Raw genomic sequence first — 27,940 nt, forward strand, 5'->3', positions numbered from 1 at the left:
CATATTCTCTGTCCTATCCAATCACATCCCCACTGTACAGGCCACACATATCTTCTCCTATCCAATCACATCCCCACTGTACAGTCCACACATATCCTCTCCTATCCAATCACATCCCCACTGTACAGACCACACATATCCTCTCCTATCCAATCACATCCCCACTGTACAGGCCACACATATCCTCTCCTATCTAATCACATCCCCACTGTACAGGCCACACATATCCTCTGTCCTATCCAATCACATCCCCACTGTACAGACCACACATATCATCTCCTATCGAATCACATTCCCACTGTACAGGCCACACATATCCTCTCCTATCCAAACACATCCCCATTGTACAGACCACACATATCCTCTCCTATCCAATCACATCCTCACTGTACAGACCACACATATCCTCTCCTATCCAATCACATCCCCACTGTACAGTCCACACATATCCTCTGTCCTATCCAATCACATCCCCACTGTACAGACCACACATATCCTCTGTCCTATCCAATCACATCCCCGCTGTACAAACCACACATATCCTCTCCTATCCAATCACATCCCCACTGTACAGACCACACATATCCTCTCCTATCCAATCACATCCCCACTGTACAGACCACATATATCCTCTCCTATCCAATCACACCCCCACTGTACAGACCACACATATCCACTCTCTTTCTTTTTAACATTTTCCATTCTCCTGACCCCTGGTCAAACTGCTGGGTCACCGTATCTTACAGCACACCAGGAACCTTTGCATTCTGGTGGAATAAATTATAAAGAATATCTATACTTGTGTATCAATGCCTATTTCCCTATAGATTGTAAGCTTGCGAGCAGGGCCCTCATACCGTTGTCTGTCTGTAAATACCAAGTTTGTTGTATCACTGTCTCCTATTGTAAAGCGCAACGGAATATGCTGCGCTATATAAGAAACTGTAAATATATATACATCTTGTGAAGGGCAGAGAAGATGAGTAAGGAGATACCTGCTTTGTCGTCTGGGGGTGCCCGGGAACCCCTGATCTAGCATATGTATTTCACAATCAGGCGAATCAATCACTGAGGTTACAGACCACGAATGACTGAACAGAATAGAAGAACACGTTCTTACCTTTTCCAAATAGCTCTTTAAGGCCTCCGGTTCTTGCTGGAGATTCACTTCTTTCATAATATCCTCAATCTTGCATGAAACTTCCTCACTGTCCCTACAAAATCAGAGAGAACATGGGTTTCCGGATGGCTCCCAGATAATGTCTAGGTCAACAGATCGACACCAAAAAGTCAACATGCACTTTGTCAACATGTCAGGAAAAGGCTGACAAGAATTGTGTACAATTTGTTTTTAGTATATCTCATACCACCCTGTAGTCACACACATACTGTATACAGTATCGCCCCAGTTATATTACCGGATGCCGTTCCTGCCCACACATATACAGTAGCGCCCCGGATATATTACCGGATGCCGTTCCTGCCCACACATATACAGTAGCGCCCCGGATATATTACCGGATGCCGTTCCTGCCCACACATATACAGTAGCGCCTCGGATATATTACCAGATGCCGTTCCTGCCCACACATATACAGTAGCGCCCCGGATATATTACCGGATGCCGTTCCTGCCCACACATATACAGTAGCGCCCCGGATATATTACCGGATGCCGTTCCTGCCCACACATATACGGTTGCGCCGCTGTTTTATTACCGGATGCCGTTCCTGCCCACACATATACAGTAGCGCCCCGGTTATATTACCGGATGCCGTTCCTGCCCACACATATACAGTAGCGCCCCGGTTATATTACCGGATGCCGTTCCTGCCCACACATATACAGTAGCGCCGCTGTTATATTACCGGATGCCGTTCCTGCCCACACATATACAGTAGCGCCGCTGTTATATTACCGGATGCCGTTCCTGCCCACACATATACAGTAGCGCCGCTGTTATATTACCGGATGCCGTTCCTGCCCACACATATACAGTAGCGCCCCGGATATATTACCGGATGCCGTTCCTGCCCACACATATACAGTAGCGCCCCGGATATATTACCGGATGCCGTTCCTGCCCACACATATACAGTTGCGCCGCTGTTATATTACCGGATGCCGTTCCTGCCCACACATATACAGTAGCGCCCCGGTTATATTACCAGATGCCGTTCCTGCCCACACATATACAGTAGCGCCGCTGTTATATTACCGGATGCCGTTCCTGCCCACACATATACAGTAGCGCCGCTGTTATATTACCGGATGCCGTTCCTGCCCACACATATACAGTAGCGCCGCGGTTATATTACCGGATGCCGTTCCTGCCCACACATATACAGTAGCGCCGCTGTTATATTACCGGATGCCGTTCCTGCCCACACATATACAGTAGCGCCGCGGTTATATTACCGGATGCCGTTCCTGCCCACACATATACAGTAGTGCCCCGGTTATATTACCGGATGCCGTTCCTGCCCACACATATACAGTAGCGCCGCTGTTATATTACCGGATGCCGTTCCTGCCCACACATATACAGTAGCGCCCCGGATATATTACCGGATGCCGTTCCTGCCCACACATATACAGTAGCGCCCCTGTTATATTACCGAATGCCGTTCCTGCCCACACATATACAGTATCGCCCCAGTTATATTACCGGATGCCGTTCCTGCCCACACATATACAGTTGCGCCGCTGTTATATTACCGGATGCCGTTCCTGCCCACACATATACAGTAGCGCCCCGGTTATATTACCGGATGCCGTTCCTGCCCACACATATACAGTAGCGCCCCGGTTATATTACCGGATGCCTTTCCTGCCCACACATATACAGTAGCGCCGCTGTTATATTACCGGATGCCGTTCCTGCCCACACATATACAGTAGCGCCCCGGATATATTACCGGATGCCGTTACTGCCCACACATATACAGTAGCGCCCCGGATATATTACCGGATGCCATTCCTGCCACACATATACAGTTGCGCCGCTGTTATATTACCGGATGCCGTTCCTGCCCACACATATACAGTAGCGCCCCGGTTATATTACCGGATGCCGTTCCTGCCCACACATATACAGTAGCGCCCCGGTTATATTACCGGATGCCGTTCCTGCCCACACATATACAGTAGCGCCGCTGTTATATTACCGGATGCCGTTCCTGCCCACACATATACAGTAGCGCCGCTGTTATATTACCGGATGCCATTCCTGCCCACACATATACAGTAGCGCCGCGGTTATATTACCGGATGCCGTTCCTGCCCACACATATACAGTAGCGCCGCTGTTATATTACCGGATGCCGTTCCTGCCCACACATATACAGTAGCGCACCGGATATAATACCGGATGCCGTTCCTGCCCACACATATACAGTAGCGCCCCTGTTATATTACCGGATGCCGTTCCTGCCCACATTGGCGTGCGCACATTGAGTGTTAAGGGTGCACAGGCACCCCCTAATGCTGTGCCCCCGCCCCCACACTTATTGCTGCTAGTAATACATTTTACCAAAGACTTTTGCTTTTTAGACCTGTATTCCATTAAAATAAGCACCCATCAATCAATGATGTGTAATTTGCATTATTAATTGTATTACACCATTGTCATATGACTACATATCTGTGTTATCCAGATATGATTTGGACATTATTTGCATGTACTGTTATACAGAGTAATTAGAAGATTAAAACTGAAATAGGCAGGATATAATGGTGTGGCTAAGAGACGTTTTATATTGCAGTGAGTGCACGCCTGATTCGCGATGTTAGACAGACCCAATGGCGATGTTAGACATGCCCAATAGGTGGTGCTAGGCACACCGCTTTGACAGTGCACCCCCTAATAAAATGTGCTGCGCACGCCTATGCCTGCCCACACATATACAGTAGCGCCGCGGTTATATTACCGGATGCCGTTCCTGCCCACACATATACAGTAGCGCCGCGGTTATATTACCGGATGCCGTTCCTGCCCACACATATACAGTAGCGCCGCTGTTATATTACCGGATGCCGTTCCTGCCCACACATATACAGTAGCGCCCCGGATATATTACCGGATGCCGTTCCTGCCCACACATATACAGTAGCGCCCCTGTTATATTACCGGATGCCGTTCCTGCCCACACATATACAGTAGCGCCGCGGTTATATTACCGGATGCCGTTCCTGCCCACCTCTGACAGTACAGGTAGTCCGGCGATTTTCGCACTTTCTTGCTTGACTTCACATTAAAGCCGAGGAAAATTTCTTCCACTTCAGATTTGCACCCAGACTGGAGGTATTTCTGGAACTGCTGGAATATCCCCTGCCAGCGCTCCTCAACTGGGAACGTTCCCACTCCGAACTGGCTGCAGGAGGGAAAAACAAAGATCAGCTCTCTTCTATGGATGAACACCTGGCGCACGGACAATGGAGTTATTATATCAATATATTAATCAAAGGCAATGATCCTGATTCAGCATGCACTGTATATGGGATCCTTCCCAATGCAGATGAGGAACAAACTAACCACTGCCTGCACACCACCCCCTGTCTGCATACCACCCCCTGCCTCAGGGGCTGGCTGGCAACTTTTAGCCTGGGCCTGGGGGGCAAGTCCAGAGCAATGGCCCATAAGTAAAAGCGCATCATTAAATGAAGGTTTTTTTTTGTTTAATAAATATGTATTAATTAAAAAAATATTAGGCCTGGAGTTGATAATACCATAGATACTTGATTGAGCTCAGCTGTCACTCGCTCAAGCAAGTTTCACTGACTATGATACAGCCGCCTATGCATGGCAGCATGGCCGTATCACTTTGCTTTGTAGCTAATTTTGGACCTGCAGAGCTTCCGTAGCTGCCAGGGAGTTAGGGTTAGGCATTAGAGGAGAGGGTTGGGGGGTAGTGGGAAAAGGTAAGATCCCTTACAGGGCCCCTGTCAGGAATATCTATAATAGGATACCGGATCTGTCTTTTGACTGCCGGCAAACTGTCCGCTGGGATACTGTATTTATCACTCATGTGTATATATACTTAAAATGGTACTTGTTTCCTAGCACGGCGCCCATCGCATCGCATACCATAAGCCATACAATGGGCACCCGATGGTATACAATTTAAAATTGTATACCATTGTATATGGCATACAATGCCATACAATGCAATGCGATGCGATTTTAAATTGTATAAGCACCCTAATGGGTGCTTTCAATGTTAAATGCACCCCCACTATGAACGTCAACCCGAAGCGTGGCGAGCCCGCGAGGGGCGGCGGTACGCGTCCTCTGACCTTTTCATACCCCCACAACCAGTTGACTCTAGATAGTGTGGCGAGCGCAGCGAGCCCGAAGCTCGGTGCGTCCACGAGGGGACGCGGAATACATGTAAAGTAATACACGTCCGCTCGCCACGCTTCGGGCTCTGTGGCTCGCCACACTATATAAAATCAACTCCATGCCGACGTGGATAGTGGGGGTATGAAAAAGTCAGAGGACGCATACCGTCGCAGCTCGCCACGCTTCAGGCTGACGTTCATAGTGGGGGTGGCGTGGGGGTGCATTTAACATTGTAAGCACCCATTAGGGTGCTTATACAATTGAAAATCATATTTGGGGGACATTTAACATTGAATAAACCCATTAGGGGGCTTATACAATTTATAATCGCATTGCAACGCATATGGGCTTGTGGCATGCGATGCGATGAAAAAAATGCCATGCGACTGAATATCGTGGGAGCCATGCTAGGAAACAAGTACCCTTAAAATAATGTAATATTCATTTTGTGCCCCTTACACCCCTTCTATTATACATTTGTTAGTATTTTGTGTAGACCCCTTTTATATTTTAACACCCCCAACCTTTATGCATTTACATTACCACCCCCTACATTTGTGCCCACCAACACCCTCCTCACTCCATTTATATATTAGGCCACTCACACTTCACCACTTATACACTTAGATCAGCCGCCCCTCACTATATGATTTCTGCCCCCCATATATTTAATGCCAACGTTATACACTTAGTTATGTAACTCGGGCAGTGCTGCCTCTGCACGCAACCCGCTGCCAGCACAAGCTTAGTGTAGAGAGGGTAAAGCACCGCAGAGCGTGCTGTGCGCCGGAGCCTCCACCCACCCACTACTCTGAACAACTACTTACAGCATGCTGAATTGATGACAGTTCGGTGCCTGCGGTGCTCGTCTCGCGGCTGCTCTTTCAGCAGCACGCAGTCAGGTGGGTGGATGCTCCGGCGCACAGCACGCCCTGCGGTGCTTCCCCCTCTCTACTACACTGAGCTTGTAATACTGGCAGGCAGCAGCACTACTTCAGCAGAGGGGTCGGAAGTCAAATAACAGAGGCTTCCTCCATCCTCCGCCCGCCGGCTCTTCCCCCACGCCACTTCATGCGATGCCGCATGATAAGCAACAGCTTAATGTTTACCTCCTCCTGTGTAGGCGGCACCGGCCGCGGCTTTCACTGTACGGCTGCGACTACAAAAAAATGGCTGCCATCCTCCTGCATGAGGACATGTCCAGGGACCAGGTAAATATGAGAGGGCCTGACTGATGCCAGTCTCTCATATTTACCTGGTCCCTGGACATGTCCTCATGCAGGAGGATGGCAGCCGATTTTTTGTAGTCGTAGCCGTACACTGAAAGCCGCGGCCGGTGCCGCCTACACAGGAGGAGAAGGTAAACAATAAGCTGGACCACCCGGCGGCCCGCAGCAGTACTCAATAGAGCAGCCCGGGGGGCACATGGCACCCTGCCCCCCCGGCCCAGCCTGCCCCTGCCCTGCCTGCATACCAACCCCTGCCTGCATACCAACCCCTGCCTGCATACCACTCCCTGCCTGCACACCACCTCCTGCCTGCACACCACCTCCTGCCTGCACACCACCCCCTGCCTGCATACCAACCCCTGCCTGCATACCACCCCTACCTGCATACCATCCCTGCCTGCATACCACCCCCTACCTGCATACCACCCCCTACCTGCATACCAACTCCTGCCTGCACACCACCCCCTGCCTGCACACCCACCCCTGCCTGCATACCACCCCTGCCTGCATACCATCCCTGCCAGCATACCACTCCCTGCCTGCATACCATCCCCTACCTGCATACCACCCCCTGCCTGCACACCACCTCCTGCCTGCACACCACCTCCTGCCTGCATACCACCCCCTGCCTGCACACCACCCCCTGCCTGCACACCACCCCCTGCCTGCATACCAACTCCTGCCTGCACACCACCTCCTGCCTGCACACCACCTCCTGCCTGCACACCACCTCCTGCCCTGCATACCACCCCCTGCCTGCATACCACCCCCTGCCTGCACACCACCACCTTCCTGCACACCACCCCCTGCCTGCGTACCACCCCCTGCCTGCACACCACCCCCTGCCTGCACACCACCTCCTGCCTGCACACCACCTCCTGCCTGCATACCACCTCCTGCCCTGCATACCACCCCCTACCTGCACACCACCACCTTCCTGCACACCACCCCCTGCCTGCGTACCACCCCCTGCCTGCACACCACCACCTTCCTGCACACCACCTCCTGCCTGCACACCACCTCCTGCCTGCATACCACCTCCTGCCCTGCATACCACCCCCTGCCTGCACACCACCACCTTCCTGCACACCACCCCCTGCCTGCACACCACCCCCTGCCTGCATACCACCCCCTGCCTGCATACCACCCCCTGCCTGCACACCACCACCTTCCTGCACACCACCACCTTCCTGCACACCACCTCCTGCCTGCACACCACCTCCTGCAGTTTAATGAGTATTTCACTACTAGTCTAGATGGCACAGTTTCACTCAATCAATAATCTAGGTGTCACTGTATTATTGAAATCTATGGGGTCAATTCAAGTAAGTGTGAGTAGGACCGTTTCACAACAAACCTGCGCTGTGAATTATATATGCAAATCAATACCAAACTTGCATTGATTTAAATAGAATTATGGCCAATGCAGATGTAAATGATGTAGGACAGGTACATGGAGGTGCAAATAATGTGGGGAAGCTATGCAGAGGTGTAAATGATGTAGGACAGGTATATAGAGGTGAAAATGATGTGGGACAGGTATATAGAGGTGTAAATGATGTTGGACAGGTACGTAGAGGTGTAAATGATGTGGGACAGGTACGTAGAGGTGTAAATGATGTGGGACAGGTATGTGCAGGTGTAAGTGATGTGGGACAGGTATGTGGAGGTGTAACTGATGTAGGACAGGTATATAGAGGTGTAAATGATGTGGGACAGGTACGTAGAGGTGTAAATGATGTGGGACAGGTACGTGGAGGTGTAAATGATGTGGGACAGGTACGTGGAGGTGTAAATGATGTGGGACAGGTACATGGAGGTGTAAATGATGTGGGACAGGTATGTGGAGGTGTAACTGATGTAGGACAGGTATATAGAGGTGTAAATGATGTGGGACAGGTACATAGAGGTGTAAATGATGTGGGACAGGTATATAGAGGTGTAAATTATGTGGGACAGGTACATAGAGGTGTAAATGATGTGGGACAGGTACGTGGAGGTGTAAATGATGTGGAACAGGTACTTGGAGGTGTAAATGATGTGGGACAGTCGGTATTTCTAATTGAATCTGACATTTCTCTGTATCACACATTCATTGTCTTCCAAACTTGCACCTAATTATACTGACCCCTATAGGTCCGTCTGCCCTTATCAGCAGAAGGTTGTGTACTCACTGTTTCCTCCTCAGGGACTGGTCCTGGTAGCCAGAGGCCGTGCTGAGGACTCCCTGTGTCTGCAGTCCAGAGTCACCGCTCCTGTTGAAACTCCCCTCCAGGGTGAAGCCGTTGGCGAATATCAGTTTTCCCTAAGAATGAAGCACAATTCAGAGATGATCACAATATCATGTTACTTCCCCGGTAACGAACATTAGACAGAGACAGCATCAGCCACTCCTGGGTCCAGAGAACGTACAGCGCTACACTGTATGTTGGTGATCTAGTTCACACAAAATAAATCATAAATATGACAGTAATATGGTTGCATCTATTTTTAATAATGAACATTTTACGCAAGTTTCTTATACATTATGAATATAGCAAAGTACTAACTTTTCCGGAGAGTAAACATTCTTCTGTAAACTCCCCCTCGTACACCAAGTTTTCTTCTGTAATCAGAACGCCGTTGCCCTGGGAACACAGATAAAGTTGCACATTTATTAATAGGGAACCATGGAGACTGCTGGGATTAGTTGTCCATGTGTGGTGGATGCAGGACGCCCAGCGACTGTGTGATTATAAAGCCCATTTATCAGAGTTTAATAGAAGTAAGTGATACTTTCTAACAGCATGTCCAAACTATGGCCCTCCAGCTGTTAGGGAATCCTAAAGCATGCTGGGATGTTTCACAACAACTGGAGAGCCATAGTTTGGACATGCCTGCTTTATGGGATTCGGTATGAAATCCCGACGGTGAAAATACCGACAGCTATTGACTGACATTTAAAACCCGTCGACCTTTTGTACCTGTCAATATTTAGCATTTCTGACCATTCTCCATCTATTGTCCATCAATACATTGTTGATATGTTATAAGGATGTTATAAGGATATCGCCCGTAGGAGGGAGGGCACCTCACCCATCAGAAAATACCACATGTTGCACCTGCCCAGATGCTGCCATCTTGGGCCACAAAACCACGTGTCTTACAGTAAGGACCTGCACATTTGGGGATAAGCCAGCCGCCAGCCTCCACTTGCCCCCGCTATCCGACGGAAGGGGGCGGAGCTCTCCACCACCCTCCGAAGCGGCAGTTTCCCAGCGCTGTATGAGAGGCGCTCCATCTGTATTCTCCATTACGAATTATTAGTAAATTTGTCGGTCCCATTGAAAAAAAAAGGCTTTATTGGCCATATCCTATCGATGGGGTATCTAGTCGTATAGAAATGTTAAAAAACATGAATGGCAAAAATAGAAATCGTACGTTGGTAAATTTGGCGATGTGTGAAATAGGTATGAATCCGACCATTCGATCTTAGTAAATTCCCCCCTTAGTCTTGACTACACCTGTGCACCAGCTAGGTGGGCTGGGAAACATGGACTGTTGGTAGATCTAGAAGACCAGTGTGACCACCCCGACATAAATCCGTAATTGTCTCTTTAAAGGATTAGTCTAGTTTGTATCTTTTCTGTCTATGCATTCTCTCCAAATCTTGCCCCAATGTAAATGACCCAGTTTTGTAATTGACGTACCACCAGCTTATTGGCATTAAACATCCCTTGGTAGCAGGAGCCAGTATGTAGCAGTACGATGCCGGGGCCGTGTCTCTGGTTATCCAGCCACGTTCCGATGTACCGCTCACCTCTAAGGAAAAAAGATGGAATCAGCATCGAGGGAAGGAGAGATCTCTAAGAGTTTTATTCTTTTCATGTGTTATTTTCACAGATGGATCAAGGCCCCAATAGGGCCCCAAGGCCCTTAATCGGAACGTTGGCTTTTACTCTACTATCTGTAATAGTTGGTGTCAGTACCCCATGTACTGAATTCTCTGAGCAGCATTATAGGGCACCAGGAACATTTTCCCTAAACTGTAATTGTACAAGTCATCGTGGTTAGAGGCCAACGCAACAGAACCACTTGCTCACCATAACGGAACGGAAAGGTCCCCAATGATGGGTGACCTGAGAAGTTACTGCTGGGCACCACAGCTGGCTCAGCAAGATGCAGAACACTACCACATAATATACAGACTTCAATATCAGAAATTCATTATTCTGATCCCCCTAAATTCATGAAACAGTGGATGCTACCAAAAACTTTCAAAAATAACAATAATTAAATTCATCCAAAAATATTTCTGGTCTTACAGATGCAAAATGTCCACATAAAAACCAAAAACCTAAACCTAAAAACTATCACTATAACTCCGATAATATCACACAACGTATAATCCGTGTAATTGTGTACATGTAAGCGTAGGTATGGCCGTACTCACTTGTTAGAGTTGTCCCATACGCCGTACCCAGTCCTTTTGTCTTTCTCCCAGTTCCCTGTGTATGTAAATGGTTCTGTAGTGGATGCCATATTATCCAGGATCCCAAATCCATGCCGCATGTTGTCCTTGAAGTACCCTTTATATACGGATTCATCTGCATATCTACAGAACACATCATACAGTATGAAGCACATTGATAAATAATGTAGGTATGTTATGTTCCTGTTGTACGTTTTGGTCTCCACATCTGGACAACTGTTCTGCTAAGTGTAATGACACAAACATTTCTCATATATACTGCTTTGGGATCGACTGGAATAAGACGAGAGATGGACATGGTAGAGGACAGAAGAAGGTGGGAAAGGGACAAGGTGGAGGATTGAAGAAGGTGAGAGAGAGGTACATGCTAGAGGATGGAAGAAGGTTGGAAATGGATACGTTGGTTGGAGGATGGAAGAAGGTGAGAGCAGGACATGGTAGAGGATGGAAAAAGGTGGGAGAGGGAAATGGTAGAGGATGGAAGGTGGGAGAGAGACATGGTAGAGGACGGAATAAAGTGGGAGAGGGACATGCTAGAGGATGGAAGGTGGGAGAAGGACATGGTAGAGGATGGAAGAAGGTGGGAGAGGGAAATGGTAGAGGATGGAAGGTGGTAGAGAGACATGGTAGAGGATGGAAGAAGGTGTGAGAGGAATATGGTAGAAAATGGAAGACGGTGGGAGAGGGACATGCTAGAGGATGGAAGGTGGGAGAAGGACATGGTAGAGGATGGAAGAAGGTGGGAGAGGGACATGCTAGAGGATGGAAGGTGGGAGAAGGACATGGTAGAGGATGGAAGAAGGTGGGAGAGGGAAATGGTAGAGGATGGAAGGTGGTAGAGAGACATGGTAGAGGATGGAAGAAGGTGTGAGAGGAATATGGTAGAAAATGGAAGAAGGTGGGAGGGGGACATGGTAGAGGATGGAATAAGGCAGGAGAGGGACATGGTAGAGGGAGAGGGACATGGTAGAGGATGGAAGAAGGTGGGAGAGGGAGATGGTAGAGGGAGAGGGACAAGGTGGAAGATGGAAAAGAGCAGGAGAGGGACATGGTAGAGGATGGCAGACAGTGGGTGAGGGACATGGAAAACTATGGATGACAGCAGACGAGGGATGTAGAAGAGGGTGAAAGACGTTGGAAGAGTAACATGGAAGACTATGGGTGACAGCAGGAGGGGGACAGGAAGACGTTGCGAGAGGGACTGTTGGGAGAGGGACATGGAAGACTATGGGTGTCAGCAGACGTGGGAGAGGGTGAAAGATGTTAGGAGAGGGACATGGTAGAGGATGGGAGAAGTCAGGAGTAAATTGCTGTAAGTGAGGAATACACATGTCTTGGGTTTTTTATACACAATGCAGGTAGATTCCATGTCCCTCCACCATTGCTGTCCATCAGGCTGCGGTTTAGGGGCCGCTGGGTGAACAGGTCCTTTGCATGTGCAGTCCACGGACCATTGCGTTTGTTCACAAATCTGTAACACGCCCATTGTCCCGATGTAACCTTTGCAATAATCGTGGATTGAAAATAATCTAGTGGCCTGGATGCAGGTATGGCTGCAGTGCCTAATCGGTCACAAGGCGGCTGTTCACGCACTGTATTACTGCATACAAAGGTGTCATGACAGAGCCCCACAATAGGATCTTTGTTGAGTTCTATTAAAGTGTCTGGGTCCCCATGCGGAAAGATCAGTGATAACATCCTATGCGTCATCCATGTTTTACTTACTCACAGATTCCATATCCCTGCATCGTCCCGTTTCTCCAGTGGCATTTGTAGCAGTCATAGCTGTCCCGGGATAAGTCTGGTATAATACATATTCCAAACCTGGAGTAATAATGAGCACAATGAGTCACAGAACGACATTCCCTCAATGCTGACAATGTCTAGACCTCAACTTCTAATAACTGGAGTCCATACACCAAATACTAAGAGCTAATAGACTGTAGGGTGCATTTCACACCCCTACCAGGGGGGGCGATGGTACAATCATGAGCTGGCATTTATATATAGATTTATGTTTACATCAACAATACCATGGTCAACCACTAGTGGTCAACGGCGTCTAGTTAGGCACTTAAACTTGGTCAACGCATCTAAATAGACAGTGACGCCAGGTCGACAGAAGTGAAGAATCGACGGTAACATGGTCGACAGTAGAAAGGTCAACACAGGGTTTTCATGGTTTTTTTTATGCCGGTCCACTTGGTTTCTACTTTACTATCCAAGTGGACATAGAGTTAGATTATAAGAAGCACGGTGAGGGCAGCAAGCCATGCCAGGGGACACTGTGCACATATACAGTATACAGCGTCCACTGGGACCCCTCTGACATTCGTCACAAAAAACCCACAAAAAACTTGTGTCGACCTTTCTACTGTCAACCACGTTCCCGTCGATTCTTCACTAGCATCACTGTCTAGTTAGACGTCTAAGCTTGGTCACAACGTCGACCTCTAGTGGTTGACCATGGAATGGTCAACCTAAACATGGTTTATCCTCTATCCCGGGAACCCCACACTCTATAGGGGAGATGTATCAAGGTTTGGAGAGAGATAAGTCGGAGAAATAGACCAAAGTAATCGATAAGCTTCTGTAATTTATCTAGCACAATCCTTAAATGGCTTTGGGCAATATTCATTACGGAGGGTATAAAGAGGCCCAAACACAGAAAAAAACTATTTATTTGCTATAGATTGTGTTATACATTATGGCTCTTACCCGTTTTCTTGACCAAATGTAAAATCTCCAACGTGGTTGCGACCATTTGGCCACTTTAACGTCCCTCTGTGGGGGTGGAAGGAAGATGATATCATTTATTAGGGAGTTTCCCATAGAACCCAATCAGCTTCTACCGATCATTTTACAGACACTGGGCGCGATTCAGCTTTGTCAGCAGAGCAAAAAAAAACACACACAACTAGACAAAACCATGCTGTGCTGCAGGTGGGTCGGATGTAACGCGTGCACAGAGAGTTCGATTTGGGGAAGTTATTTTGTTTCTTACTGGCTGCTTTATTGTTAAACTGCAATTTAGATTTAAATTTGAACACACCCCGCCGAAATCTGATGCTCTCTGCCCAGTTGTCTGCTTTCAAAGCTGTCAAGCCCGTAGTTTAGGAAATGCTACTTCAAAGCCCCTATGTATGGAGAATGGGGTGCAGGTAACCTTGTAAAAGAGGTCTATAGTACCCGGGATCTGCCACTTCACTACTACATTGGGTGTGGGTCATAAGAATAGGCCTAACACTAGTGTTCATTCTAGCACCCGCCATATTTGAAAACCCATGCAGTTCCTCTTCCCTGCCTGGGGTGTCGCTGTCTGCTGTGGTGTTTCTAGCACAGGTCTGGTTTACATATCAGTGCTGATATACAGACCACACTGTGCTAGAACCTCTACAGCAGACAGCGACACCCCAGGCAGGGAAGAGGAACTGCATGGGTTTTCAAATATGGCGGGTGCTAGAATGAATACTATAATACTATTGGTCAACAGACCATAAGTCGACACGTGAAAATGTCAACATACTTTAGGTCGTCACAAGCAATAGGTCGACATGGAAAACGTCGATATGTCGACACTTTTTTTGTGTCTATGTCGACATATAGACACCATATCAGAAAACATGAAAAACGCATATCAACCTTTTTTAATGCCGACCTTCTCCATGTCGATACATTGCCTGTGTTGAACTTTTGACCAAAGGTACAGTATGTTGATCTTTTTCATGTGTTGACTCAGCGGCGTAACTATAGCACCGCTGTGCATGTGGGGGCGCCGGGAGCTGCGGTTCTATAGTTAAAACCCCCCCCCCCCAATCCCCCTCCCCCCAATCCCCCACAGACTTACCTATCTCGCTGGTCCCGGCGGCTCCGTTCTTCTGCTGTGGACCACCACAAAATGGCCGCCCCCATATAGCACACAGTTCTCTAAAACTGTCTGCTGTATGGGGGCGGCCATTTTCTGGTGGTCCTCAGCAGAAGAACGGAGCCGCCGGGACCAGCGCGATAGGTAAGGCTGTGGGGGATTGAGGGGGGGTTTGCATGGGCGGCGGGGTGCGGGGAGGCGGGGTAGGGGTGCGCGGCGGGGAGGGGGGGTAGGGGGGGGGGGGGCGCCCAAAACGTAGCTACGCCACTGTGTTGACTGTTGACCTTATTGGTGTCAACCTGCCGACAGCATCCACTACAGTTAGGTAAATGAAATATGTTATTGTACGTACAGTATCAGTAATACAAAGGCCCTTATTCTGATCGGTGCGGAAATTCCCGCATGCGGACGGACCGCCGATGTTGATCGTCTGCGCATGTGCAGAGGTCACTCTGCGCATGTGCAGGCGATTTCGCCGCACGGATTCTTTATACGCCGCACAGGGGGCGTAGAGGGGCGTGAGGGGCTACTTAGCCTCATTACCCTATGCATACGCCCCGCGTTTCATGGGCGTTCCCATGCAAACGCGGGGCGTATGCATGGTAATGAGGCCGTGACGCGTGGGTACGGGGCGGGCATCTGACATCGCCGGATGTCAGCTGCCCGCCCCCATACATGATTTCACACGGACAAGTGTCCGTGTGGTCTTGTGTTGCGGGACCTGGTGGAGCGTGCGGCCCTGCATTCGATGTTCGGCGACCATCAAATGCAGGGGCTGCTCCCAAGACGGAGGAGGCGTATCCCCGTCCAATTTCATGCGGATCGCCACATATCCGCGTACGGACGGCAGGTGGCGATCCGTATGGAAGGCGGGGATTCGCCTGCACGGTCGTGCCCGCATATTCTGATCGGGCCGCACCGATCAGAATAAGGGCCAAAGTATCTACCATAAATAGTAACCTCTGTTCCTTGGAGATAGGACTGAGAATTATGACCATGAGATATCTGGCCTTAACAAAGATAACAAGTTCCTCTAGAGACGACTGGACGTATTGTGGATCATACAGATGGATTCATTGGTTAATTATTACATTTGCTCTGGAAGTACCGGGTGCGGATAATTGTGGCCACAACATGAGATACAATAGGATAATGCTATCCCAGGTAAAGGAAAGATTTGGCAGCTGAGGCTGTACCCACGCAGTCTACTCCACTGACAACACAATTTTATTTATTTATTATTTAGTTACCGATGCTTATATAGCGCAGCAGATTCCGTTGCGCTTTACAATTGGAAACCACAGTGATAAAACAAACTGGGTAGGAACAAACCGACATGGAGGTAGGAGGGGCCTGCTCGCAAGCACGTACAATCTATAGGAATGATACAGAAGATTATAATACAATGAATTAACCCCACTTTTACAGGTTGCACCGTAATTAGAGATGTGCGGGCTCGGATTTCAGAGATCCGAGCCCTCATGGACGTCATCATTCCGAGCCCGATTCCGAGCAGCGCTCGGAGATTCCCGCCTGACTCGGGTCCGTCCGCGTGATTAGAACGTCATCTCCCGGCGCCGGATTTCGCGAGGCTTTATAAGCGGCTGCCGCGCCCGCCATCCTAACTCCAGTCTAGTAGTGGGTTGGGAGAGGGTGTGTTTGTGCTGCTGCTGGGGCTTAAACTTGAGGTTGACCTTGAGTATGAGCGCAATATTTTGCAATCGCTGGGGTTGTCTCTCAGTGCTGCTGTGTAGTCTAACTGTGTACCTGCCTGTAGTACTACTGTCTCCTCTGTGCTGGGGCCTACCTCTGGTGCTGTGCTGTGCCTGTAATATTATATATTATATTAATAATTAATTAATTATATATATAGTCCACTGGTGCTGCCTGCACTGAATCTGCCAGTATTGTTTAGTGACTCAGTCCACTGTTGCCACTGACAGTGCTACTGCCTACCTAGTGTACCTACCTAGTACATACTAGGCTGCTACAGGTATATCTAATTTAATTAAAAAAATTGTGCTGTGTGGGACTGTAAAAAATAATTACATGCTGCTGGTGCACTGACATGTGCCACTGCCAAGCAGTACCTAATAATTAATTATTATAAATTCTGCTGGTGCACAATAGTAGTATTGCTGACGTATCTATCTACCTGTCTTGTGCCTAGTAGTACTGTCTTATCTACCTGTCTGGTGCCTAGTACTGCCATATCGCCCGTCTGGTCTGGGGCTCACTGTCTAATACTGGCGTACCTGTGTGGTCTGGGGCTCACTGCCTAATAAATACTGCCGTATATCTACCTGTGTGGTCTGGGGCTCACTGCCTAATAAATACTGCCGTATATCTACCTGTGTGGTCTGGGGCTCACTGCCTAATAAATACTGCCGTATATCTACCTGTGTGGTCTGGGGCTCACTGCCTAATAAATACTGCCGTATATCTACCTTTGTGGTCTGGGGCTCACTGCCTAATACTGCCGTACCTGTCTGGTCTGTGGCTCACTGCCTAATACTGCCATATCTACCGTCTGGTCTGGGGCTCACTGCCTAATAAATAAAATACTGCCGTATATCTACCTGTGTGGTCTGGGGCTCACTGCCTAATAAATAACATACTGCCGTATAACTATCTACCTGTGTGGTCTGGGGCTCACTGCCTAATAAATACTGCCGTATATCTACCTCTGTGGTCTGGGGCTCACTGCCTAATACTGCCGTATCTACCGTCTGGTCTGGGGCTCACTGCCTAATAAATAAAATACTGCCATATATCTATCTACCTGTGTGGTCTGGGGCTCACTGCCTAATAAATACTGCCGTATATCTACCTGTGTGGTCTGGGGCTCACTGCCTAATACTGCCGTATCTACCTGTCTGGTCTGGGGCCCACTGCCTAATACTGCCGTATCTACCGTCTGTTTTGGGGCTCACTGCCTAATTCTGGCGTATCTACCATCTGGTCTGGGGCTCACTTCCTAATACTGCCGTATCTACCGTCTGTTTTGGGGCTCACTGCCTAATACTGCCGTATCTAGCTGTCTGGTGCCTAGTATTGCCGTATCTACCGCTGCAGTGCCACTCTTACATGAGCCACGTGTTTGTGCCGCACACTTGTGTGGCTTAGCATAGTTATCCAGCTACCTCGGTGCAACCTTTTGCCCTAAAAACAATATTGTGAGGTGTGAGGTGTTCAGAATAGACTGGAAATGAGTGGAAATGAATGTTATTGAGGTTAATATAGCGTAGGAGCAAAAAAAAAAAAAAAATTCTGCGATTTTAGCAGTTTTTATGCTTTTTTAACAAAAAAATCCAGAACCCAAAACCCAAAAAATCCAAACACAAAACACTTAGGAGGTGCTTTGCCGAAACCCATTAGAACCCAAAACCTCAAGGTAATCAGAACCCAAAACCCGAAAAGTGGCCGGTGCACATCCCTAACCGTAATGGACTCTTTCAGATTTTAGTATCACTTGTATGCGGATGATACTCAAATCTATCAACCCCAGAGTTGTCACCAGTGGTTTTGGGCCGAGTCTCTGAATGTCTCTCTGCCATCTCATCTTGGATGTCTTCTCGCCAACTCAAAATCAATATTTCTAAAACAGAATTACTTTCATTCCCACCAACTAAGAACAGTTACCATCCTGATATCTCCATCGCCGTTGACAACTCGACAATCTACCCTACCCAACAAGCTCGTTGCCTAGGGGTTATCCTCGACTCTGAACTGTCCTTTGTTTCCCACATTTAATCTGTCGCCAAATCATGTTACATGCATCTAAAAAACATATCCAAAATACGACCCTATCTCACACAAGACACTACTAAATCTCTTATCCATGCACTCATTATATCCCGCATTGATTATTGCAATAGTCTCCTGACTGGTCTTCCCAAGAACAGACTCTCACCACTGCAATCCATTATAAATGCTGCTGCGAGGCTGATCTTCCTTGCAAGACGCTCATCGTCTGCTGATCCGCTCTGCCAGTCCCTCCATTGGTTGCCTGTATATTACCGTATTCAATATAAAACACTTCTACTTGCATATAAAGCTATTAACCATACTGCACCAGCATATATCTCTGCACTTATCACAAAATATCTCCCATCTCGACCACTACGCTCTACACAAGATCTGCATCTCTCTTCTGCACGGATCACTAGCTCCCAATCACTATTACAGGACTTTCATTGGGCTGCTCCCATCCTATGGAATGCCCTTCCACGCAAAATAAGACTTTCCGCTAGCCTCCAAACTTTCAAGCGTTCCCTGAATACTCACCTCTTCAGGCAAGCCTATCATATTTATATACCACACGCATAACCCTCTGAGGCACTTACCATATATACTCGAGTATAAGCCTACTTTTTAAGAACATTTTTTATGCTGAAAAAGCCCCCCTCGGCTTATACTCGAGTGAGGGTCCCACTTGGGTCAATAAGTTTTCCCAGTTTTTTGTTGTAAAATTAGGTGCCTCGGCTTATATTCGGGTCGACTTATACTCGAGTATATACGGTATGCATTATATAGGTTCCCTTCTGGACTTGTAACTTGGTGGGACTGCTATGCTATTACTGGTGCCTGTACTTGTGTTTCCCTTCTATGTCCCTATAGATTGTAAGCTTGCAGCAGGGTCCTCTAACCTCTATGTCTGTCTGTTGTTACCCAGTTTGTTTTATCTCTGTCTACAATTGTAAAGCGCAACTGAATCTGCTGCGTTATATAAGAAACTGTAACGGAATCTGCTGTGCTATATAAGACACTGTAACGGAATCTGCTGCGCTATATAAGACACTGTAACGGAATCTGCTGCGCTATATAAGACACTGTAACGGAATCTGCTGCGCTATATAAGACGCTGTAACGGAATCTGCTGCGCTATATAAGACACTGTAACGGAATCTGCAGCGCTATATAAGACACTGTAACAGAATCTGCTGCGTTATATAAGAAACTGTAACGGAATCTGCTGCGCTATATAAGACACTGTAACGGAATCTGCTGCGCTATATTAGACACTGTAACGGAATCTGCTGCGCTATATAAGACACTGTAATGGAATCTGCTGCGCTATATAAGACACTGTAACGGAATCTGCTGCGCTATATAAGACACTGTAATGGAATCTGCTGCACTATATAAGACACTGTAACGGAATCTGCTGCGCTATATAAGACGCTGTAACGGAATCTGCTGCACTATATAAGACACTGTAACGGAATCTGCTGCGCTATATAAGACGCTGTAACGGAATCTGCTGCACTATATAAGACACTGTAACGGAATCTGCTGCGTTATATAAGACACTGTAACGGAATCTGCTGCGCTATATAAGACACTAACGGAATCTGCTGCGCTATATAAGAAGCTGTAACGGAATCTGCTGCACTATATAAGACACTGTAACGGAATCTGCTGCGTTATATAAGACACTGTAACGGAATCTGCTGCCCTATATAAGACGCTGTAACGGAATCTGCTGCGCTATATAAGACACTGTAACGGAGTCTGCTGCACTATATAAGACGCTGTAACTGAATCTGCTGCGCTATATAAGACACTGTAACGGAGTCTGCTGCGCTATATAAGACACTGTAACGGAATCTGCTGCGCTATATAAGACGCTGTAACGGAATCTGCTGCGCTATATAAGACGCTGTAACGGAATCTGCTGCACTATATAAGACGCTGTAACTGAATCTGCTGCACTATATGACACTGGAAATAAATAAGACGCTACTTACTTGCCGTGAGGTTTCCCCCAGGACATATCTCCTTCATACACTGCATTCTTGAACCTGCCCTCGTTCTTATACGTGTACTTAGACAATCGGGATGTTGGCGGGTTGGCGGCTTCTCCAGTCCTCCCCCACAAAGGAAAATCGCGTTTTCCCTCCAGACTCTGGCGAATCAGTTGATTTAATTTCCATTGCCACAATGCCTAGCAACAACGACATGGGCAGGTTAGTGATGACCTAAATGTGAAACGAGGGTACGGTGGCAAATTCCCACATGAACAATAGCACCCAACTGTACAGCAGCCAGCAGGTCACATGTTCCAGGTCACCCTGGGAGACTTTACTAAGGGTCACAAATCTCCAGAGCACAATGGTGATGCATTGTAAATGTCAGCTGGACATTTTGCCACATAATGCCAAAACTAAAGCCACCAATTACAACGGTAATACTTCTCGGAAAATCTAAGGACCAAGTCCTTTTAATTTGGACTAAGATATGCCCTGCTTAGACCACAGCATTATATAAATATGTCACTTATGAAAGTCGTCTTTCTACTATTAATATGTAGATAAATAAATTGCGGCTTATTCTGAGTTTGTCATGTTTCGATAACAAATACCCCAGAGTTTTAAATTGGCCACGCTAATATTTATGTCAACCAGTCAGTGCAAGAAAACCATTTCTTGCGGTGAATACCTGATTTTGAGGGTCCTTCGTGGAAAGGAAATATTCTTCTTCAGGAGTTACAATGCGTAAGATGTGGCTGGAACAGAGATGGAATTCAGTCATTTATGTAACATTCTGTCTTTATCATCTTAACACTTGAGAAATTATGGTAATATTGTTATAAAGTTACATTTCTCTTGCGCCAACAAAGTGTAAAACATTCTGCAACAGGAGAAAGTAGATTCGGACAAGTTAGAAGTGCAATAATCTAAAGGAAACACATTATTAATTAAAAACTAAATCAGAGTCTTAAAGCGGGTCACGGCACATAACCTACCCATATTGCATAGAAATATACAGTCACAGACCCACACACTACATTCCAAACCCCGAGGGACAGGATTATTGCGGAAGCATTATGCACGCAGGATGACTTTCCTTACTTGTTCTGTTCAGATTTTTGCTTCACCGTTGAGTCCACCCAAACGGTTGTCAAGTCTAAGATGTGCACTTCACTCCCCTAACATATGAAATAAGAGAAAAGTAGGGAAAGAATTAGATACATTCAACTGACTAACTACAATAAATGCCTCAATTATATTTTGGAATCTACCGCCTGTTTCGCAAGCCCCGGAAATTACAACGGACCACCATGTGTTAATAATAAAGACAGAATTTACTTTGTCCAATATCGCAGACTGCTAAATAAATTTGAAATCCTGGGATTGGATACTAAGATGGTTGAATGGATAAGATCTTGGTTGCAGGATAGAAAAAAAGAAAGTTGTAGAGGGTGATGTTACCAGTGGAGTACCCCAGGGATCTGTTCTTGGAACAGTGCTTTTCAATATCTTTATTGTAACATTGCAAAAGGTATTGAGGGTAAAATGTGCCTTTTTGCAGATAACACAAAGGTATGCAACAGGGTAGACATACCAGGAAGGGTAAAACAATGGTTGATGATCTAGGTAGACTAGAGGAATGGTCAAGAGCATGGCAACTACAGTTTAATGCCAAAAAATACAAAATCATGCACTTGGGTCTCACAAATCCAAAGACTAAATAGAGTATTAATGGCACTATAATGGAAACTACTGAGGAAGAGAGGGATTGGGGTATGAGGAAAGGCTAGGTATGGAGTCATTGGGCTGTATTCAATGTCCCTAATAGCGATGTGCAGCAAATCCTGTTTAGGATTCGCTGCACATTCGCCATGTTCCGGAGGGCTGGAGCCCTCGCTGCCAGCCCTCCCTTACACACTATTCAATGAGGCAGGGGCTTGCTGCCCCTGACGGCGAATGTGAACCGAGCCGGAGGACAGTGGCAGGCAGGGAGATGGAAGTCTCCCTGCCTGCCCCAGAACGTAACGTATATGGGGGGGCTCCCCGGGAGCCAGGCAGCACAAGCTGCCCCCACGGAAGAGCCAGCAGGGGACTGGGTATTCACTGCACACGATCGTGCATATGTAATGATCGGGAGCAGTGAATATATGAATATCTAATGAGCGGCTCTGGGCTCCCGGCCCCCTGCTGGCTGCTATGTGTAAAAAAATTATATATATTTTTTAAATTAAATATATATTCATGTGCTGTAAGCACATGAATAAAAATAGAATGCCCCTTCACATAATAAAATTCCTGATTTTTTTTCCACCAAATTTAAAAAAACAACAACATTATTTTAAAAGTTCACATTCCACTTCACCATGAAAAGATGGCGATTGCTACACGGTGACACACGGCGAAAATCACTTAGAAAGCAATTCGCCACCTTCTCATTGAATACACTCACGGCGAATCACATTGAAAAACCCATTGAAAAACCACAGCGAGTTGCGGAGAGTATATACAGATAGAGAGAACTATCTGGCTATCTGTTTAGTATGAGGATTGTGCCGAGGACATGCGGACAGTCACCCGCTAAGGTTAGAGGAGAGGAAGTTTCATACCCTGCGGGATTCTTTACAGTAAGGGCAGGAAGCTAAATAATACTCTGTCGGAGAGGGTTGTGATGGCAGATTCAATTGATATATTTAAGAAAAAGTTAGACAAATGTGTAGCAGAAAAACGTAACCATTATTATAACCATTTTTATAATGTCTAGTAGTGGACCAGAAAGGAATAATTACAGGCGTTTGGGTCATCGTGAATTCTAATTTAAAACAGATAGATCGTAACTTCATCTGGGTCTCTTTTACAATTCAATTTTAACATTTAAGAAATAATAACTCGTGCGCTGCAGAAAGCAAGGATTATACTTACGATAATACCTTTTCTTCGGAATACTTCATGGCAGCCATTACATTGGGTTCATCCCTTTCTCTCTCTCAATTAGACAGGTAGTTTTTTCCCCTAGGACCAGACTCCTCCTCTTCCATATCCTATATAACTGAGCACCTCCCCTCTGACCATAGTCTTTTGAATGTCTCCGCCCAGATCCTAGGGAAAAAACAGAAACAGGGAGGGCTAAAAAATATAGGCTGCCATGAAGTATTCCGAAGAAAAGGTATTATCGTAAGTATAATCCTTGCTTTCTCCTTCATACTTCATGGCAGCCATTACATTGGGATGTACCAAAGCAGTAGGGAGGGCATACAATACCTCAGGCCAAGGCTTGCCTCAGGACTTCACCTCCAAACCGCACTTCCGCCACATCCAGGGCGTAGTGTTTAGAAAATGTGTGTAAAGATGACCATGTGGCAGCCTGACATATCTCTCTGGCTGACACATTTGCCTCTCTTGCCCAAGACACCGACATTGCCCGTCTGGAGTGTGCTTTGATACCTTCAGGGACTGGACGCCCCACTTTCTTGTAGGAAAAAGAAATTACATCCTTAAGCCACCTTGAAATTGTTTGTTTTGCAGGCACAAATCCTTTCTTCGCCCCTTGCGGAATCACAAAAAAATTTTCAGATTGTCTGAACGCTGCAGACCTGTCCAAATAAATTTTAATAGCTCTAACCACATCCAACGTGTGTAATCTTTCTTCTCTTTTATCCGCCGGATTTGGATAAAAACATGGTAATATGATCTCTTGATTTAAATGAAAAGACGATACCACTTTTGGTAAAAAGGAATTTTTAGTCTTTAGGACTACTTTGTCCGGAATTTTTTTTAGATATTGATTCTGTATACTCAATGCTTGAAGCTCTCTGACCCTCCTAGCCGAGGTGATCGCCACTAGGAAGGCTACCTTCCACGTCATGAATTTGAGGTTCGCTCTATCCAATGGCTCAAATGGCGCTGACATGAGACCATTCAGGACCAGATTAAGATCCCATTGTGGAATCATAGACCGAATTCTCGGGCGAATCCTCTTGATAGCCTGAAAGAATCTCCTTATCAGACTATGATCAGCCAGCTTACGATCCAATAGCACACTCAATGCTGATGTTTGCACCTTTAGGGTAGACCCTGCCAATCCTCTGCTGAAACCGTTACATAGGAACTGTAACACATGCGATATGTTTGCTTTAGGAAACTGAAACTTCCCTTTAGACCATTTGGCAAATATCCTCCATACCCTGTAGTAAATGGCGGATGACACCTTCTTTCTAGCTTGAAGCAATATTTCAATAACTTCTGGTGACAAATGCTTCCCTCTCAATTGTTGCCTCTCAATTTCCACGCCGTCAATGACAACTTCTGAGGATCTTGGCACTTGACTGGTCCCTGGGACAGCAGATCCAGTGACACTGGCAGAAACAGCGGTTCTGCTATTGCCATACTCTCCAGCATCGGGAACCAAGCCCTTCTGGGCCAGAATGGTAGGACTATTATGACCTGACACTTTTCCGTCCTGATCTTCCAGAGTACCCTGTGCACGAGGGAGAAGGGCGGGAATATGTAAGCTAGGGTAAAGTTCCACTTCTGCGACAGGGCATCGATCCCGCACGACTCCTTCGTCTGGTACCTTAAAAAGAATCGAGGGACTTTTCTGTTGACTGATGATGCCATGAGGTCTATTTCTGGCCTGCCGAAGTGTTCTACTTTTAGCTGGAAAATTGATTGCTTTAGTTTCCATTCGCCTGGAACTAATGTACTGCGACTCAAGAAGTCTGCCACCTGATTTTCCTCTCCTGGAATATGCAACGCCGAGATAGACTGAAGGTTCACCTAGGCCCAAGACATTATGTTCTTCACTTCGTCTAGTAGCACCCGACTTCTTGTGCCCCCTTGGCGGTTGATATAAGAGACCGTTGTGATGTTGTCTGAAAATACGCGAAGGTGGCTTTCTTTGATGTCTTCCGCGAAGAATTTCATCGCCTGCCAGACTGCCCTCGATTCTCTGTGATTTGAAGACCATTTCTTTTCTAGCAACGACCACCTTCCTTGGCATGATTTGCCTAACCCGTGCGCTCCCCAATCGGAGGCGCTGGCATCCGTAGTTATTACTACAAACGTTGGGCTTTCTAACGCCCTTTTCCTTTCTCTCAGCTGTTTGTGGCTCCACCACACCAGAGATCTTCTTACTGCCTTTGGGATTTTTATTAGCTGGTCTAACGGCATGTGGCTTCTGGAGAATCTTAGCAGGAACCACTGAAGTGGCCTCATCCTCCATCTTGCCCAAAGAGTTACATCTACTGCTGAGGCCATCATCCCCAGTAAACTCATTGCAGTCCTTAGGGATATGCGAGGGTCGCTGTCGATAAGTGTGACCAACTGCTGGATTTTTTAGCATCTTCTTTCTGAGAGGGATATTTGGTAAGACACCGTGTCCACCAGGATACCTAGAAACTGAATGCACTGGGAAGGAATGAGTCGGCTCTTTTCGTAATTGATCATCCACCCGTGATCTTGAAGAAATTTTATAGTGTAATCCCGTGCGACCACACATTCTTCTATGGAGCGTGCTGCGATCAGTATGTCGTCCAGATACGCCCATAAAGAGATTTTCTGTTTTCTTAACCTTTCTATTAGAACCACCAGAACCTTTGTGAAGACCCTGGGGGATGAGGTAAGGCCGAACGGCAGGCACGTAAATTGAAAATGACTGTCTCCTATGGCAAATCTTAGATATCTTCTGTCGCCTGGGAAGATTGGGATGTGAAAATATGCGTCTTTCAAATCGATTGCCACTAGGTAGTCGTCTTTTCTGATCCCCATTAAAATTGATTTGGTTGTCTCCATATGAAACTTTTTCTTTCTTAGGCGATCGTTCAAACTTCTCAAGTCGAGAATAGTTCTGAATCCGCCTGACACCTTGCTTATTACAAACAGACGGGAGTAATAGCCTAGTCCCCTCTCCATCTCTGGGACTTTTTCGACTGCATTTGTGTCGACAAGAGCTTGTAGACTCAATCTTAAAACCTCTTTTTCTGACTTCTGCAGAGGCATTCTGGAACTCAAAAATTTTGCCAACCTTGGCTTTGAAAGAAACTCCAAACGGTAACCTTGTGTTACTATGTCTAGCACCCATCTGTCCGTAATGTTTTGCACCCATATATGAGCAAACTCCAGCAGCCTTCCTGCTACTGGAATTTGTCCCATGGGGCCTCTGGCGTCACTGTTTTTGACTTGCGCCAGAACTTTCGCCTCTCTTTTTGATGTATTGGCGAAAAAAAGCTTGCGTTGTACCTGAAGTATACCGATTGCGAAACGGCCTACCTGGCCTGTAAGATCTGGCTTGCCTATATGACTGTCTGCTGGAGTATGATTGAAATCTGCCCCTTTTGTCTTGCGGCAACCTTACGGATTTGCCACCCGACATCCTTTGAATCATGAGGTCAAGCTTACTTCCGAATAGAAAGGATCCTTCGTATGGAAGTGTCGCCAACTTATTCTTGGAGTGCGAATCTGCCGCCCAAGTTTTTAGCCAAAGGGCCCTTCTGGCCACCACCCCTGATGTTAGAGACTTGGCAGAGAAAGCCAACACATCTAACGATGCCTCACAGACATAGTCTACGGCCATCTGAATCTGTGCCAGACTTTTACTCATCTGGTCACGAGACGTTCTGTCCTGCAGGTCATCCTGCAATGTCGCACACCAAATTCTCAATGCCCTAGAAAGCGAGGCTATGGCTACACCTGACTTCATTGTCACCGCTGTGGATATGTGTAACCGCTTTAACGCACTTTCCATTTTCTTTTCCATAGGGTCTTTTAAGGACGCCCCGTCCTCCAGTGGTATGGTTGTGCGAGTAGTAACCTCGGCAACCGCTGCATCTATTTTAGGGATGTTACTCCATTTTAAAAAGTCCTCATCCTCAATAGGGAACATTTTCTCAACCCTTTTAAAGGAACCCACTCGTTTATCTACATTACTCCATTCCTTAGTTAAGATGTCCTTAACAACTTTATGGACCGGGAAGCACCGGCCTTTCCTTGATCTGTCCTCAAACAACGTATCCAACTCTGTTTTTACTGGTTGTTTGTAATTAAGAGTTTTGTAGAGGTTTTTTAACACCACTTCTACTAAACCGAGATCAAATAGCCGCTCTTCCTCAGTGATTTCCCCTGACTCAGCAGTGGAACCACCATCATCATTATCATCTGAACCCAAACCAACTGAACCACCATCATCGTCCAGGTCTAAACTGGTCTGAGACCTAGACCTCTTGTTGCCAGAATACTCCTTCTTTGACACAAAATTCTTTTCCATCCATTCTCTAAGTTCAGCGATTT

General features: G+C 46.8%; 1 protein-coding gene across 6 annotated transcripts in view; it reads right to left on the reverse strand.

The window, feature by feature from the left end:
• The window catches only part of ALS2CL (ALS2 C-terminal like), a 104,029-nt gene that overhangs the window by 18,956 nt on the left and 57,133 nt on the right, over positions 1 to 27,940 (reverse strand). For all 6 annotated transcript variants that reach the window (XM_083186685.1, XM_083186684.1, XM_083186686.1 and 3 more), the window contains 11 exons: positions 21,761 to 21,837; positions 21,348 to 21,414; positions 20,657 to 20,853; positions 13,760 to 13,825; positions 12,767 to 12,865; positions 11,003 to 11,164; positions 10,260 to 10,371; positions 9,120 to 9,197; positions 8,745 to 8,875; positions 4,200 to 4,373; positions 1,121 to 1,214 (listed from right to left, as the gene is read on the reverse strand). In XM_083186685.1, coding sequence (XP_083042811.1) covers positions 1,121 to 1,214; positions 4,200 to 4,373; positions 8,745 to 8,875; positions 9,120 to 9,197; positions 10,260 to 10,371; positions 11,003 to 11,164; positions 12,767 to 12,865; positions 13,760 to 13,825; positions 20,657 to 20,853; positions 21,348 to 21,414; positions 21,761 to 21,837 — 1,257 coding nt within the window. The remainder of the gene's footprint in view (positions 1 to 1,120; positions 1,215 to 4,199; positions 4,374 to 8,744; positions 8,876 to 9,119; positions 9,198 to 10,259; positions 10,372 to 11,002; positions 11,165 to 12,766; positions 12,866 to 13,759; positions 13,826 to 20,656; positions 20,854 to 21,347; positions 21,415 to 21,760; positions 21,838 to 27,940) is intronic.

This window comes from Crinia signifera, chromosome 5 (genome assembly GCF_055691185.1).
Source record: "Crinia signifera chromosome 5, ASM5569118v1, whole genome shotgun sequence".
NCBI classification, from domain to species: Eukaryota; Metazoa; Chordata; class Amphibia; order Anura; family Myobatrachidae; genus Crinia; species Crinia signifera.